The sequence below is a fragment of the Gymnodraco acuticeps genome, unplaced genomic scaffold (genome assembly GCF_902827175.1).
Source record: "Gymnodraco acuticeps unplaced genomic scaffold, fGymAcu1.1, whole genome shotgun sequence".
NCBI classification, from domain to species: domain Eukaryota; kingdom Metazoa; phylum Chordata; class Actinopteri; order Perciformes; family Bathydraconidae; genus Gymnodraco; species Gymnodraco acuticeps.
In genome coordinates this window covers 277700-295613 of record NW_022990678.1, presented here as the reverse complement: position 1 = coordinate 295613, position 17914 = coordinate 277700, and the positions used below count along the sequence as shown (strand labels likewise).

General features: G+C 48.5%; 1 protein-coding gene across 1 annotated transcript; it reads left to right on the top strand.

The window, feature by feature from the left end:
- The first annotated feature begins 3480 nt into the window (after window positions 1-3480).
- LOC117555269 lies at window positions 3481-17197 on the top strand. Its single transcript, XM_034230118.1, has 8 exons — window positions 3481-3949; window positions 9600-10242; window positions 12543-12965; window positions 13118-13170; window positions 15186-15318; window positions 16571-16680; window positions 16811-16927; window positions 16999-17197. Exons 2-8 carry the CDS (start codon window positions 10003-10005, stop codon window positions 17195-17197), a joined length of 1275 nt encoding a protein of 424 aa, XP_034086009.1. The 5' UTR covers window positions 3481-3949; window positions 9600-10002.
- Window positions 17198-17914: the final 717 nt, after the last annotated feature.

Sequence of the window (17914 nt, the reverse complement as noted above, 5' to 3'; positions counted from 1 at the left end):
TCAGTACTAGTGAAACTACCCCCACAAGTACTATGAAGTACTTACTGTGTACTTTTCCAATAATCCTCTGTCAATGTCCCCTCCTGAGAACAAGAATGCATGTTTCTCTGCTATTTTGAATAAGCGTTAAAAAAAAAAACTTTCTTCATGAGACTTATGGCGCATTTCCACTGCAGCGGGTAGCCCCGTTTAAGCGTCCTTAACCGTCCTCAAGCGGCCAGGCCAGTTTTTGGTGGCCTTTCCATATAGCCTAGTACCGGCTAGCGGGTACTTTTTCCGGCCCCATAAAATCGTGGTTCTATCGGGCCAGGGCTGAACTAGTGACGTCAACACTCTCGACTGCTGATTGGTGAGACACAATCGTCACAAGATCGCGCGCAAATTCATCCCTAGCGTCGCATATATATTTAGAAGCAAGCTTGCAGCATTTTTATAAACAGCATTTTGTAAACGGAGGAGCTACAAAAATGGCTACGTCTAATGAGAAAAGCACACCGTGGTCGACCGAGGAGGTGACGACGTTCCTTCATCTCATTGGGGATGATAACATCCAGCGGGAGCTCGACGGAACAACTCGAAATGTGAACAAAAACAAAGCCGATCGCCCCGCCTACACTGCGTTGCTACCCCAGGTCCTAAACTGTAATGGAAATGCGCCACGGCCTCGGACGGCCAGCGAGGACGCTTAGGGACGCTTAAACGGGGCTACCCCGTTGCAGTGGAAATGCGCCATTATATTGTTGGACAGAGTATTTTAAGAGGATGGTAGACTTGATATCAGCAATACTTCAAGTCAGTACTCCGGCAGCAGCATTTTACACCTTGGAAAGTCTTTAGAGTCTGGCCTGGATAGCTGGTCTATCCTTCAGCACACTGACACTCTGTCACATGGTTGCCCTCTTATGATGCTGCTGTCTTTTAATATATAATTATTCCTCTGCCGCTAGTTCGTTCCTCACAGATTCTTCAGTCTCATCAGCCTCATCCTTCCATCAGTCCCAGTCAACGCCTCCAGCACACTTCCAGTGTCTGACTCCATATGATATTGTCCTGATGCTGTAAGGGTGATGCCCCATGATCACAAAATGACCCCTCTAGAGTCTGAGTGCCAAGGACCTCATTTATGTCTGTCATTAATGTTACATCACCCATTATAACAGTTTTCTTTCCTTTTTCTCTTCTCTTAACTGAATAGTCCTGTCTTTAAGTATAATACAATGTAAAGTCCTTTTCCTGCACCATTTTAAGGCTTCATAAACAGGCATTTGTACTGTATGTGTTTGGAGAAATGACACAATAAATGGCCCAGAATTGTACTTTATAAACTATGAATCTTGTGGTGCTTGAAGAACACACTGGCTAAGCCGGCCAGGTTATACAGTGGGGCAAAAAAGTATTTAGTCAGCCACCAATTGTGCAAGTTCTCCCACTTAAAAAGATGAGGCCTGTAATTTTCATCCTAGGTACACTTCAACTATGAGAGACAGAATGGGGGGAAAGAATCCAGGAAATCACATTGTAGGATTTTTTTAATGAATTCATTGGTAAATTCCTTGGTAAAATAAGTATTTGGTCACCTACAAACAAACAAGATTTCTGGCTCTCACAGACCTGTAACTTCTTCTTTAAGAGCCTCCTCTGTCCTCCACTCGTTAACTGTATTAATGGCACCTGTTTGAACTCGTTATCAGTATAAAAGACACCTGTCCACAACCTCAAACAGTCACACTCCAAACTCCACTATGGCCAAGACCAAAGAGCTGTCAAAGGACACCAGAAACAAAATTGTAGACCTGCACCAGGCTGGGAAGACTGAATCTGCAATAGGTAAGCAGCTTCGTGTGAAGAAATCAACTGTGGGAGCAATTATTAGAAAATGGAAGACATACAAGACCACTGATAATCTCCCTCGATCTGGGGCTCCACGCAAGATCTCACCCTGTGGGGTCAAAATGATCACAAGAACGGTGAGCAAAAATCCCAGAACCACACGGGGGGACCTAGTTAATGACCTGCAGAGATCTGGGACCAAAGTAACAAAGGCTACCATCAGTAACACACTACGCCGCCAGGGACTCAAATCCTGCAGTGCCAGACGTGTCCCCCTGCTTAAGCCAGTACATGTCCAGGCCCGTCTGAAGTTTGCTAGAGAGTATTTAGATGATCCAGAAGAGGATTGGGAGAATGTCATATGGTCAGATGAAACCAAAATAGAACTTGTTGGTAAAAACTAAACTAGACGTGTTTGGAGGAGAAAGAATGCTGAGTTGCATCCAAAGGACACCATACCTACTGTGAAACATGGGGGTGGAAACATCATGCTTTGGGGCTGTTTTTCTGCAAAGGGACCAGGACGACTGATCCATGTAAAGGAAAGAATGAATGGGGCCATGTATCGTGAGATTTTGAGTGACAACCTCCTTCCATCAGCAAGGGCATTGAAGATGAAACGTGGCTGGGTCTTTCAGCATAACAATGATCCCAAACACACCGCCCGGGCAACAAAGGAGTGGCTTCGTAAGAAGCATTTCAAGGTCCTGGAGTGGCCTAGCCAGTCTCCAGATCTCAACCCCATAGAAAATCTTTGGAGGGAGTTGAAAATCCGTGTTGCCCAGCGACAGCCCCAAAACATCACTGCTCTAGAGGAGATCTGCATGGAGGAATGGGCCAAAATACCAGCAACAGTGTGTGAAAACCTTGTGAAGACTTACAGAAAACGTTTGACCTCTGTCCTTGCCAACAAAGGGTATATAACAAAGTATTGAGATTAACTTTTGTTATTGACCAAATACTTATTTTCCACCATAATTTGCAAATAAATTCTTTAAAAATCAGACAATGTGATTTTCTGGATTTCTTTTTTTTTCTCATTTTGTCTCTCATAGTTGAAGTATACCTAGGATGAAAATTACAGGCCTCATCTTTTTAAGTGGGAGAACTTGCACAATTGGTGGCTGACTAAATACTTTTTTGCCCCACTGTATATGCCTTTTTTGCAATATTTATTAAAATGTCACTAGTTATTTAAACAAACCACTATCTGAGGATAATACAAGCAACCATAAAACACCCTTTACTAGAGAGCCATTGAAGCCCATGAAGAATGTATCCTTTCACAAATCTTTTCAACTGCTGTAAGTTAGGGCACTCTGTGCAGAACATTTTAAATATTCTTCATTTGCAGTATTAAAAGTGTTCAGAAAGACTGCATCAATTATATGCTATATATATATATATATATATATATATATATATAATATCAATATTTTTATTAAAGGGAAATGGAAACACTTTTCAAACTGCTTTCCATGCGACAATATTCCCATTAGGAAATGTATTTATCTAGTCTATTTCCAATGTAAACGATCGAGATACGCGAATTTATTTTTTGAAATACGTGCCTAATGACCATGGGCGCTTCCATTGCGCCGGGACTTTCCCAGTGACGTCACTGAGTGGGTACGGCTTCCTGGGCCAAAGCTCAATAACAAACAACATGGCGGGCAATGCACCAGTAGTTTACATTAAAAGAAAACGGTCGTCGTCAGGAGTTTATTGTATTGCCCCAGGCTGCACAAATGGATTTTATACGAAGAAGGAAGAAGTACATTTCCATAGGCTGCCACTAACGGATGAGAAGCTGCTCAAAGCATGGGTTATTTCCATGAAATGGTCCGATCCGCCGCTGAATCAGTACGCACGTGTGTGCAGCGAACACTTTAAAAATGACGATTATGTCCACAAAATGAGGTTTGATGAGTCTGGATGCTTGGTTTAATACAAAACATCGGATTTGAAGCCAGGATCTGTTCCCACAATATTCGATTTCTCAACGTATGCAGTCGGGAACACCGACCGTCCCAGCACGTCGGCCGCGCAAGACAATGACAGTGTCAACAAACGTGACGTTCGAGCCACCAAACGAGTTGCTTCAGCTGCCGAGAGAGTGGTAAATATTGCAGCACTACCAGATTACTAGCTCACACATGTATTTACTGACACAGTGTGACCTTATTAATTAATGCAATCGCGTCCAAACTAAATGGTAGCTATTATTATGACGTACAATGGAGAATTGGGGGTGTTCTATAGCTCAACTAATTAAACTGGCATACATACACACGCTCATCTGTCGAAAACAGCCCTAAAAAGGCTAGTATTGCTGGACTAGGTGTTCAATGGATGGTATTGCCAAGATGTATGAGGTGTTGGAAAATAATACAAAATATATGTCAACTGACCACTGAGACCGAGTCGGTACTGGAACTGGTGGTATCCCACTCGGCGAGTTCAGAACCGTCGGTACTTTCGGCGGATTCCGGATCGTATGCCACTTTAGTATTCGACCGAATCGGTTCATAAGCATAGACCATGGGATGCCTGGTAACTGTAGATGCCTCCACATCAATGTCATCTCCCGACGAATAGTCAAATTCATCGATCAAAACGTCGATCTCATTGCAAAATTCCTCCATCGCTGCCATATCTGCTACGTTGTGTTGACTTCCGGTATGGATACCCGGAGCGAAGACCCACCCAGTGACGTCACCATTTGGGACTCCCCTAATGGCGGCGGCCTGGTCCCGGAATTCCCCACCGGCCGGCGGATAATTAATTTTCTTTTGGCGAGTAATATCATATACAATAAATATTACGATCAATATCCATTGTAAAATGAATAAACTCCCGGAATATTATAGCTGTAATTGGTGTTTCCTTTCCCCTTTAACTAACCAAAGTCAATTTAAATAGCGGGCAAAAATGGGTTAATTGCCATGCATGTGGTGTTTGATATAGTTCATGTTCAATTTCAACTATTTTAGGCAGAAAAACTGACTAAACATTTTTTAATAGTTTACTATAATTTAGAAAGGTTTTTGTGAGAAATCATTTAAAAAATAAACTTATTTTTCATTTTATATTTACATTTGAAATGTTTGTACACAACATTATTAATTTATACATTTTTATAAAAAAAATGTTGTGCTTGTGTCATTCAAGCTCGGCTCTGTGTGTGCAGGGGCGGACTGGGGGGAAAAAGTGGCCCGGGGATTAATTGACAGACAGGCCCACTTAATGCGCGGCATGTATCGGCCGGCCGGCGACGAAAGTATGTTACTTAACAAAAAACCCTATGCATTTTATGTTATTTTGGACCATTATTCATATAGTCATCACATTACCTGAGCCCTTGAGTTGCCTAAGCAAAATAGTTACAGCATATATTTAGTGATTTTAATGTTAACAGATCATTGATGCAATAACATTTGGACCCAATTTGCCTGACTTGACGCATGGAATAAAACATGGGGGTAGGAAGCATCCTCAATGTGGGTGAGACAATTTGACAGGGGGTGTGGGCAGGTGGTGGACCTCACCTCCTCTAGGGGGGTCCGGGCGCAAGCTCTCCCGGGAAGATTTGTTTTAAAATGTTGAAGTTAAATGCATCAATCTGGTGCATTTGGAGAGCAAAATTAGGGACTAAAGCTATGGATACATCTCTCAACACCAATATGAAACAGAACTGTAAACAGATTAACTTTTTCTTTCAACATTTATTTGAACAGCAAGTGGAGGCAAAAGTGACTGCACCCAGAACAATAAACCTGCTAGCTAACTAGCCTAAACTCAGTAACAGAATGTGGGTTCTGAATGAACGTTCTTCTCCACAGCCGTGCGACCTCTGAGTCAGACGTCACTTTCCCCTTTTCTATCCTACGGGTGCAGCCACTCCACCTGAACCCCTCTCTGTACAGAGAGTGAGGTGTTCCTTGAGACACACATCATATTTTCCCAGCAAAACAATCATCTCTAAAAAGTTACCATGATCAATGGTGTCATCATCTTGTGTATATAATGCCTCCGCCTGCGTGCCCCTGTAGCTCAAACCACTTTGACCAATGAGCTTCAACACATCTATGATGCGCTCCAACACTTGACGCTTCCTGCGGACTTCCTCTCTGTGACGTGACATCTGAGGTCCCATGAGAAGGTCCTGAATTGTGTTTTTTGAGAATCTGAGGAAATATGCCTCAGCGCAACCTCTGTGAGCATGGCTCTGATCATGCTCCTCGACTCTCTGATGTATGTGTGTGAAGTTGGTCATGCCAGTGATGAAGGAGTTGCTATCTCTAGGATTAGCAAAAGCCATACAAAGGGAGCAGAAGAGTACTTCTCTGGCTTCACTGTATGATAGCTATTTCCTGTTTGTGCCGTCTTTGCAAAAAAAAGCCCTCTGCACTACAGCCTTGTCTGCCTTCTGCTGGGGGTGAAAACGGAAGAATAGGTCTAATGTGCCTGACATCGGCCTGGTGAAATAATCAACTGGGGTGGCACTGACATCCTGGCCTTGACTAACTCTGTCAGTGTCAGCAGCAGGATCATCTTCAGCCTACATAAATGATTAGTATTGATTAGTATGTTACGTTATTATGTTACCACCATGTTATTATTATGTATGTAAACCAAGTAAAGTCTTAAAGACAGTAACAGGCTAATTTCCACCAGACAGTAACTTTAGTTGCAGGTTGACAAATAATGGACCCTTTATTATTTGTAGTATTAATAAGGTAACCTAACGTCTAAGCTAATCAAACAAAAGACAGTATAAGCAATCATCGTAGTCTCATTGATTCACCAGCCCAAGTCAAGTGGCTATAATGTTCAAATAGATTACCGTTGTCAATGAGTGAAGCAAATCTACCAGCAGCTTGCATATTTCACCAGAATTTGGTCAGTGAATGTTGTTAATTTTACCCTGTCCCTGTGAACACACAATGTACTGTAGGCAATAGGCTAGCTAGCTAATGCATTAGCTGTCCCTGTGAACACACAATGTACTGTAGGCAATAGCCTAGCTAGCTAGAAATAGGCTAGCTAGCTAATATTACCTCATCTGCTACATTAAAAAGCAAGCTAGCATTAGCCAAATGAGGATTTTCACTTTCAGCATCAATCATAACATTAACTTACCATCATATCACTGCTGGTACTGGGCTCTAGATGCCGCTGTACTGTGTCAGTTTCATTGCTGGACTCACTGCCACTGGGAATGGCCGCTGTGTCGGCTAACGTTACATCAGCTTCTCCGGTGGTGGTTGTACTACAACTACAACCAGCTGCAGGACCAAACGAAAAGTCTGTAATTTATTTTTATTTTGCTGAACCTTCCTCAAGTGCTTTCATTTTTTTATCCCTAAGTTTTTGTGCACCTCCTTTACGCTTTGGAGCTTGTTTATCCATCAGTAACTCACTCCTGATCTTTCACTGCGCAGTGACAGCTGCTACGGGCCTGATGGGGAGTGGCCGGCCCGGAACGCTTACAAATGTGGGCACTTACAAATGTGGGCCGGTAGGATTTAGTTAAGCAAAAAAAAAAAGGGAGTGGCCGGTATACTCACAAATATGGGCCGGTAGGATTTAGGCAAACATTTTTATTTTTTTTTTTAAATATTTAAAAAAAAATGTATTTATTGTTTTGGCCCTCCGGCCCATGCACAGCACCGGCCCTCCGGCCCATGCACAGCACCGGCCCACCGGGGAAACTCCCGGTATTCCCGATGGCCAATCCGCCCCTGTGTGTGTGTGTGGCAATAGCGCATTTAGGCCCAATCCCAAACCACTCCCTCGACCCTACCCCTCCGTGACGGAGTGAACTCCGTCTGTAGCCACACTCGCAGCTCAACGAGGGTCCCTCCTGTCAGATGGAGGGAGTAAATACAGCAGCAAGCTTTGGGACAGCCTCCCCTCTCTACAGCAGAAACAGGAAATGCCGTAACTGTATGTAACAACGGTTTCAAATCAGCATCTCTTTGACAACATTTTTTAATTAATAACTCAAATAAAACTCCAAACATCTTTCATTGAGTCTGACGGACACACACAGTGTTGAGACCGGTCAGGTAGAGACCGGTCTCAAGTCAGCACCGCTCGATAGCCCACTCCCCCTCCACACCGCTCCACACTCGTTGGTTTGGAACAGCCCTCAATATGGCGGACTCTCCGCGTGAATGCGCAAACGGAGGGGTAGGGGGCGGTTTGGGAATGGGCCTTAGTGTGATCGAGAGAGAGGGAGAGAGAGGGACCGGTGCCAGCAGGGACCGTGTTGTTAGCATCTGGTTAGCTAGCTGCACTAACGGACATAAGGAGCTGTTTGTTCCACAACAAGCTGGAGGAGGGTCCTCTCCTCTCAGACTGAGAGACTCAGGTGAGCTAAAGGACTCTCTGAGTGTTTAGATTGTTCACTTTAGTCTTGTATTCACACCTAATAGTCCGCTTCTCTGGTGCGCACCAGACGACAGTTTGTTACATTGGCCCATTCCCAAACCGCCCCCTCCACCCTACCCCTCCGTTCCAAACAGATCATGCATTTTAGCCATGCCTCATTTCGCTCTATTTGCTCTTTTCCAGCCCTGTTTTTGCAAGGGCTGATTCTGTGACATAGCTTTTAATGCAAATGAGCTGCAGCTGACCACGCCCCCCTGCAGGAGAGGGGAGCGTGCTCTGATCAGCTGCTGGGCTCTCAGAAGAGGGGGAGGAAAAGAGAGGCTCCGTCCTCCGTGTTTTATTCTTATATTATTATATAGAGTCGTTATTCATTTGTTTTGAAGCTCAATAAATAACAAAGAAGACCTTTGACCGGCACTTTTCAAATTTTGTCCGGAAGATTTAAATGTTGACCGGCCATTGGGAATACCGGGAGTTTTCCCGGTGGGCCGGTGCTGTGCGTGGGCCGGATGTAAAACATTTTTTAAATGTTTTTTTTTTTTCTTTGCCTAAATCCTACCGGCCCACATTTGTAAGTGTTCCAGCCACTCCCTTTTTTTTTTTTTTTGCTTACCTAAATCCTACCGGCCCACATTTGTAAGGGTTCCGGCCATTCCCTGGAGGGGTGTGTCCTACACCCCACTGGGCTGGGCTGGGCCGGGCCGTTTTGATAGGCTACCTATGTTCTATCTATCAGATAGGGGTGCAACAACTAATCGACTTAATCGATTAAAATCGGCGGCGTGCAGGTGGCCGGAGGAGGAGTGGGCAGCGCGGCTATTGCCTCTGCTATCTGGGGGTGCGCAGCTAGCCGCCCACAGCCTGCCAGCAGCCTCTCGGCATGTGTACCGGCATCTGAGGAAGGCCATCCTGGACTGGCTTGGCAGCACACCAGAGGGACATCGCCGCCGGTTCCGGGCCCTCCCCTTCGAGGACGCTGACCGGCCCTTCTCCTACGCGCAGTGGCTCCTGGATGCAGCGGCTGGCTCCAGCCGGGGGTGCGCTCCGCTGAGGAAGTCGTCGGGCAGGTGGCGCTGGAGCAGTTAATCCCCGGCCTGCCATCTTCTACGGTGAATTGGGTCCAGTGCAATCGCCCCGCCAACCTGGAAGCAGCCGTCGTCCTCGCGGAGGACCACCTCTCGCTTCCCCGGCGGAGCATGAAAGAGGAGCCCCGACCACCAGCCGTTTCAGCAGGCCGACCCGTCCCAGCCCCGAGGAGGAGGTTTCCTGGAGCAGCTGCCCTTCCCTCCCCACCACCACACGGCCCCAACCCCGCAGCCCCGACACTTTCCCCCCAAGCCCTACCTTACCCTCCTGTTTTTATCTCTCCCCAGGGTCCGGCCCACGCTTCTGGTCGTCCGGCACCACGGGGGGCTCCTCAGAGGTCAGGGCAGGATTGCTGGCGGTGCGGGCAGCCCGGCCACTTCCGACGGGAGTGTCCTCTCATGGAGGTCGGACAGCTGGTTCGGGTTGCGGGACCGCCAGTTGCCTCCCCCGATTTGGAAGGGACGGGGGGTACACACCAGGCTCTGATGGACACGGGCTGTAATCAGACGATGATCCATCAGCGCTTGGTTCGGCCTGGGGCATTGATTGAAGCATCGTGGGTGAAGGTGAGGTGTGTGCATGGGGATATTCACCAGTACCCGGAGGTGACGCTGGAAATGTCTTATAAGGGGAAAAAGCTGGGTCAGGGCTGGAGTTAGCACTCGCCTTACGCACCCCCTGATTTTGGGAATGAATTGGCCGGGGTTTGCTAAGCTAGCGGGGGCTATGGGGGTGCGTTCACACATGGCAGGGAAATGTGAGTTGTGTGCTGTGTTTAGTGGAGAGTCGGAGGCGGCTGACGACGTCGAGGAGGAGACGGACACGGAGGGGGCAGCGGAGGTCCCTCTGGACCCGCTGGTGTTTCCCATGGAGGATTTCCCCCTCGAACAGTCGAGGGACGAGACCCTTCAGCACGCCTTCGGCCAGGTGGTGAGTATTGATGGCTCCCAGCTACACCCAAACACAGCACTCACTCACCCACACTTTACGGTGGTTAGGGACAGGCTGTATCGTGTAAGCCGTGACACACAGACAGGAGAGATAAATACCCAGTTGTTGGTGCCAAAAAGCCGTCGGGAAATGGTTTACCAGGCGGCTCATTATAACCCCATGCCAGGTCACCTAGGGTACGACAAATCACTACACCGGATAATGGCCCGATTTTATTGGCCGAGCATTCGCGCAGATGTGAAGCGGTGGTGTGCATCTTGCCGTGAATGTCAGCTGGTTAACCCGCCGGCCATCCCCAGAGCGCCTGTTACCATTGATTGAGGTGCCTTTTGAGAGAGTTGGTATGGACCTCATCGGGCCATTAGACCGGAGTGCACGGGGATATCGCTTTGTACTAGTCCTAGTGGATTATGCAACGCGATATCCCGAAGCAGTGCCGCTGCGTAATATCTCTGCAAAGAGCGTAGGCACTGTTTCACATTATCTCCCGAGTCGGGATCCCGAAAGAGATCCTGACTGACCAGGGCACACAGTTTATGTCACGCACACTACGCGAGCTGTATGAACTACTGGGCGTCCATTCAATACGGACTAGTGTTTACCATCCGCAGACCGACGGCCTGGTGGAACGGTTTAACAAAACACTAAAGAACATGGTTCGTAAGTTCGTTCACGAAGATAGTCGTAATTGGGATAAATGGCTACAGTAGATCCTCTGTTGTTTGCAGTGCGGGAGGTGCCCCAGTCCTCCACAGGATTTTCTCCCTTTGAGCTGTTATTTGGTAGGAAGCCCCGGAGTGTTTTGGACCTAGTTAAGGAAAACTGGGAGGAGGGTCCAAGCACCAGTAAAAACGAAATACAGTACGTTATGGACCTGCTAGCAAAACTCCACTCACTGGGGCAGATATCACGGGAGAATTTGCTCCAGGCTCAGGAACGTCAGCAGGCCTGTACAACAGAGGGTCGAAACTGAGACAATTTTCACCGGGAGATAAAGTGCTTGTATTACTCCCATCCTCTTGCTCTAAACTACTCGCCTAGTGGCAAGGACCCTTCGTGGTCACACGACGAGTGGGGGACGTAGATTATGAGGTGGTGCGTTCTGACAGGGGGGGAGCAACACAGATTTACCACCTTAACCTCCTGAAAGCATGGAGGGAAGTGGCGTCTGTTTCTCTGGCCACCACGGTGATTGAGAGAGATGAGTTGGGACCAGAGGTCATTAAAAGCAACAAATTAGCCCCGGTCTGTTGTGGCGACAATATCTCACCGGGCCAGAGAGCAGACGTTGCTTCGTTGCAAAGGCAGTTTGCCGACGTGTTCTCTCCGCTGCCAGGGCGCACCTCTCTCATACACCACCGCATAGAAACGCCCCCGGGCGTGGCCATTCGTTCACGGCCCTATCGGCTGCCTGAACACAAGAGGAAAATTGTTCAGGCGGAGCTTCAGGCTATGCTAGAGATGGGAGTGATAGAAGAGTCCACCAGTGACTGGTGTTGCCCCGTCGTGCTGGTACGTAAGTCCGACGGGTCAATCCGGTTCTGTGTGGACTATCGCAGGGTGAACGAGGTGTCCAAATTTGATGCTTATCCAATGCCCCGGGTCGACGAACTCCTGGATCGGCTAGGCACTGCTCGCTTTTACACGACGCTGGATTTAACCAAGGGCTATTGGCAGATTCCCCTTTCTCCAGTGTCTAAGGAAAAAACGGCCTTCTCCACTCCGTATGGTTTATACCAATTCATCACACTTCCTTTCGGGTTGTTCGGAGCTCCAGCCACCTTCCAGCGGCTCATGGACCTGGTGCTGCGTCCCCACTCTGCATATGCTGCTGCTTACTTGGATGATGTCATCATTCACAGTGAGATATGGGAGCAACATATGCAGCAGGTGGGGGCAGTGCTCGAGTCCCTGAGGCAGGCGGGGCTCACAGCCAACCCGAAGAAGTGTGCGGTTGGATGGAGGGAGGTACGGTATCTGGGGTACCACTTGGGCGGCGGGCAGGTGCGGCCACAGGTAGAGAAAACAAACTCCATTTCAGCCTGTCTGGCGCCCAAGACGAAAAAAGAGGTCAGGAGGTTCATGGGGCTGGCCGGCTACTACAGGCGGTTCATCCCGTCCTTTTCGGAGCTGACCAGTCCCCTGACCGACCTGACCCGAAAGGGTGCTTCAGATCCAGTCCAGTGGACGGAGCGGTGTCAGCTGGCGTTTGAGAGGGTTAAAAAAGCCCTCTGCCGCTTCTGTATTCTCCTGACTTCTCTCTCCCTTTTGTGTTGCAGACCGACGCCTCGAACAGTGGGGTGGGGGCCGTTTTGTCCCAGCAAGTAGAGGGGGTTGACCGCCCCGTACTGTACATTAGCCCTAAGCTCGCCCAGAGGGAGGTAAACTACAGTACGGTGGAAAAGGAGTGCCTCGCCATACAGTGGGCGGTCGGCGCCCTGAGGTACTACCTCCTGGGGCGCCCTTTCATCCTCTGGTCGGACCATGCCCCGCTCCAGTGGCTCCACCGCATGAAGGATGCCAACGCTCGGATCACTCAGTGGTATCTGCCGTTACAGCCTTTCAACTTCAAGGTGATCCACAGGCCGGGTAACCAGATGGTCGTGGCTGATTTCCTCTCTCGCTCAGCGGAGGGGGGGGAAGAGTCAGCTTGCGGCCGGCGGGATCCCGGCCTGAGTCGGGCGGTGGGGGTGGGGGTGGGGGTGGGGGTATGTGGCAGCGGGGTGTGGTTAGGGCGCCGGCTGCTGGAGTGAAGGGAGTGGCTCGGCCGTCGGCCAGACAGCTGATCGGAATCAGGTAATCAGTGCCGGAATAAAAGCATGTCGTAACCTGGTTCTGGGCTGTTTTGCAATAGGCGGGATCCTGGAAGGTCGCCAAAGGACCTGTGAAGGTTCCCACACGGGCAACGTTGGAGACCCGTGCATACTTTGTTTGGAGCTAATAAACGCCTGTGATAAACCAACCTGCTCTTTCCGTCCCTATTTGAACACTGTGTGAGCGGAGAGGCTCACAGATGCATTTAACTTCAACATTTAACAACAAAAAAAATCTTCCCGGGGGAGCATGCCCCCGGACCCCCCTAGAGGAGGTGAGGTCCACCACCTGCCCACACCCCCTGTTACATTGTCTCACCCACATTGAGGATGCTTCCTACGCCCATGTTTGATTCCATGCGTCAAGTCAGGCAAATTGGGTCCAAATGTTATTGCATCAATGATCTGTTAACATGAAAATGAATAAATATATGCTGTAACTATTTTTGCTCTAGGCAACTCAAGGGCTCAGGTAATGTGATTACTATATGAATAATGGTCCAAAATATTATTAAATGCATAGGGTTTTTTGTTAAGTAACATACTTTCGTCGCCGGCCGGCCGATTCATGCCGCGCATTAAGTGGGCCTTTCTGTCAATTAATCCCCGGGCCACTTTTTCCTCCCAGTCCGCCCCTGACTCTGCCGCACGGTCCCCTCGTCCCTTGGAAGAGGCGGAGAGGTGGGTGTTTGTCATCTGCTGGTGGCCAACCGGAGAGAATTACAGTGCTTGCCTCTAGGAAGGATTTGCATTGAATTACAGCAGCAGGAGCAAACGCTTGCCTCAGGGAGGGAGAAAAAGAGCCAGAAGAGGCTTCTCAATACTCAAATTTCCCCTCCTCGGTCCTCCGGTAGTGACCCGGAAATGAATTTCAGCGCGCCATTTTGAAGGACATCTCATTTCTCTAAATGCACACCGAGGATCGAGCGTCGAGGAGGCTCTCTGGAGGAGCTATAACCGAGGATACACTGATGGGTCCTCCACGGCTCCTTCGTGGATGCATTTCCGGGAACAGAGATGTTTCAAAGAGTCGTGACGCATGGCCGGACTTATCTCAGCCAATGACAGCTCTGCATGCATCCCCTGGATATTATTTTATTAACTGCTCTCATCGCAACGCGATGTTTACAGAGAGAACAGCTGTGAGGTCCGTGCAGAAAGCAGAGCAGTGTGTAAAATATATATCACTCAGTATAACAGGCCTACATTACTCTCTGTATTTGTTGTAGTTTAGTAGATATCTACAAACAAAGACTCGATATTTTTCTAAAACCATTTAGTGCTTCACATAATAAAATACACAACGGCTGATTATATGCTTTAGGAGCTGTAGGTGCATGTTGTACAGTGCGTAGATGCAGCGGACAGACAGGTCTCAGTTGGTTTGGTGTCCTCTGCTTACTTTTAATACTTGTAAATAAAACTTTTGGCCCGTAATGTATTTCCCTCATTGTAGCACACATAAAAAAAATGAAATAGAGAAAATAAATAAATTAGCTTTTGAAAATGTGTGCATCTCAAAAGTGCTTAATTTTAGATAAATAAAATAAAGTGTAGCAGCAGCATGAGTTTCTCTTCATGACTTAACAGTTTCAGACGATTATAGAACAATATCAGTCTTTACACATCATAACAATTGAACAGTTTTAAAGTTTCTCTTTCTTTCCCTCTTATATTGCAGTCCCTCACTCACTTTTTTTTATTCAGTGCGAGAATTGAGCTGGAGCTTGTCCTGCCAGGAGTTTAAATCTGGGCTGAAATGGTGTCAGGGCCATTCTCATACACACATGCCTGTGCTCATTGGTTAGCCTCGGTTAGCCTCGGTTAGCCTGCGCTGGAACGATATTTATTTGGACATGCCAACAGCGAAAAGGTCTTGAGTATCCTGCAGCGCAGATTCTACTGGCTGGGGATGGCTAAGGACATAAAGTCCTGGACAGTAGTATGCCCACAATGTGTGACAGGGAAGGCTGGTCCCAAGGTGAGGGCCCCTCTTCAGCCCATTGTATCCAGTTACCCATGGGAGGTTGTAGCCCTGGACTATTTATCATTGGGACGGCCAACCGACACCCACCAGTATATCCTGGTTATGACAGATCTGTTTTCCAGGTATGCTGTGGCAGTGCCCACCAAGGACCAGACAGCTCAGACGACGGCGAGACATTTGTGGACCGCCCTCATCCAGCCTTCCGGGTGCCCAGAAAGGTTCTTGACGGACCGAGGAGGTGCCTTTGAGTCTGAGGTAATGCGGCAGCTCTGTGAACTGTATGGCTGTACAAAGAGCCGCACTACCCCATACCATCCCCAGGGAAATGGGGCCTGTGAGCGTTTCAACAGAACTTTGCTGTCATTATTGGGCACACTGGGTGCAGAAGAGCAGGTACGGTGGAGGGAAAAGCTGCCAGCTTTAGTTCAAGCTTACAACAACACTGTACATTGTAGCACTAAACTGACTCCCTACTTTGTACTGTTTGGCCGTCACGCCAGACTGCCTGTTGATCTGTGTGTAGGTGTTATCATCTCATCACCTCAAGCTCAACCTTGATAAGACTGAGCTGCTTTTCCTTCCGGGAAAAGATTGTCCCACTCTTGACCTAACAATCAACATCGGCACCTCTGTTGTTTCCCCGACCCAGACTGCAAGGAATCTGGGTGTGACCCTAGATAACAACCTGTCCTTCACTGCAAACATCGCTACTACAACCCGTTGCTGCAGATACATGCTTTACAACATCAGGAAGATACGTCCCCAGCTGACACAGAAAGCGACGCAGGTTCTGGTCCAGGCTCTTGTCATCGCACGCCTAGACTACTGCAACTCTCTCCTGGCTGGTCTACCTGCATGTGCCATCCGACCTCTGCAGCTCACCCAGAATGCAGCGGCTCGTCTGGTCTTCAACCTTCCTAAATTTTCCCACACCACTCCGCTCCTCCGCTCCCTTCACTGGCTTCCGGTAACTGCTAGAATCCACTTCAAGACACTGGTACTTGCTTACCATGCTGCGAATGGATCTGGCCCTTCGTACATCCAGGACATGGTTAAACCGTACACCCCAGCGCGTGCACTACGCTCCGCATCAGCCAAACGACTCGCTGCACCCTCGCTGCGAGGGGGACCCAAGTTCCCATCAGCAAAAACACGTGGGTTTGCTATCCTGGCTCCAAGATGGTGGAATGAGCTCCCCATTGTCATCAGGACAGCAGATAGCTTGCACATCTTCCGGCGCAAACTGAAAACTAATCTCTTTCGACTCCACTTCGAGCGATAGAATTATTAACAAAGCACTTATATACTAATAAAGGACTGGCTTATCTAAAGCCAGTTGAGTAGCACTTGAAATGTTTGGCTCTATGAAACCCGATGTACTTATATGATTCTGTTTTCTTCAAGGTTGTGTCTTCCTGGTCGAATGTACTTATTGTAAGTCGCTTTGGATAAAAGCGTCAGCTAAATGCAATGTAATGTAATGTAATGTAATGTTGTCCCCCCACAGAAAAAGGGAACAATTAATGGCTGGGTGAGAACACACCATCAGACACTGCTTGAAGCGTATATCCGGGTACGAGCTCATACCAAGCAAAGGCAGAACTGGGACCAGGCACGGTATGATAAAAAGGCCCATGCTATCCCCTTGTTGCCCGGAGGGAGGGTGCTGATCAGAAACTTTAGACGGAGAGCCAGAGGCAAGTTGGAACCACATTGGGTGCCTTCTCCCTATGTTGTTGTCTCACAGGTACGGCCTGGCCATCCAGTGTATAGTATCCGGCCCGAGGGGAAGGAAGGACCGATACGGACGATGCACCGCAACAACCTGCGTCCCTGCCCAGCAGGATTATGGACCGAGTCTCAGGTGTGTCCTCAGGAAATTGATTCCCAGCCTAAACAGCCTGTATTCTTGTTGCCTTTTGCCCCTGTAGCTAGGTGGGACTCTCAGCCTACCCCAGTCATACCAGGCCTAGTGCCTGAGCCAGAGCAGTTTGGGGAACTAGAGCAGGTCCCAGCTCAGTTGGACCTTGAGCCTCAATTGGAGGGTGGGCTTGTGCCAGGGGAAGGACAAGGCCCTGTGAGAAGGTCGCAGCGTAAACATTTTGGGGTGCCTCCACAAAGGTACCAGGTCTAAGGGGTAGTCGGGACGACCACCAGCATCGGGGGGGGGAAATGTCGCCAGTAGGAATGGGATTTTTGTATGTCAAATGATGATGCATTATATTTACTGTGTGTATATCTATTTTAAGCAGAAGTGTGGACAAATGTGTGTTTCCATTCATAAAAGGGTTAGCCTGTCAGGTGGGCGGAGTATGTGTGTTGTCGCAGCTGGTGTGAATCAGCTGGATGAGGGCAGCGTGATTGGCTGCTGCCTCCCCAGCCTTCCAGTAAGCTACGTGGATTGGCCGGTGGTTGGTTAAAGCGAGGAGCCGGGACATTTACCGGGAGAACGGAGAAGGTGAAGCTACGAGGTGAAGAGGGAACGGGAAGCAAGGCTCTGGACGGATCGACGAGGAAGCGACCGTGAGGCGAAGGTCCACTGTGGAAGTTCTGCTGCACTGCGATTTGCTGTACGGCTGCCAGCCGCTGATCGATGGGTCGGTTGAAGGCAGAATTGCAACGCTCCCAAGTTCCTGTCTATTGCAACGCACTCAAGTTCCTGTTATTGCAACACACTCAAGTTCCTGATCATTGCAACGTCCTCAAGTTCCTGTCTTTCGCACCGTGCGCTTGTTCCTATCAGGGCCAGTGCGCATCTGAGTCGGACGCGCTCCGAACTATTGGGAGACGCACGCCAAGTCTCCAACTGCTGTCTTCCGACCAGATTCCGGGGTCGCTCCGTATTGAAACA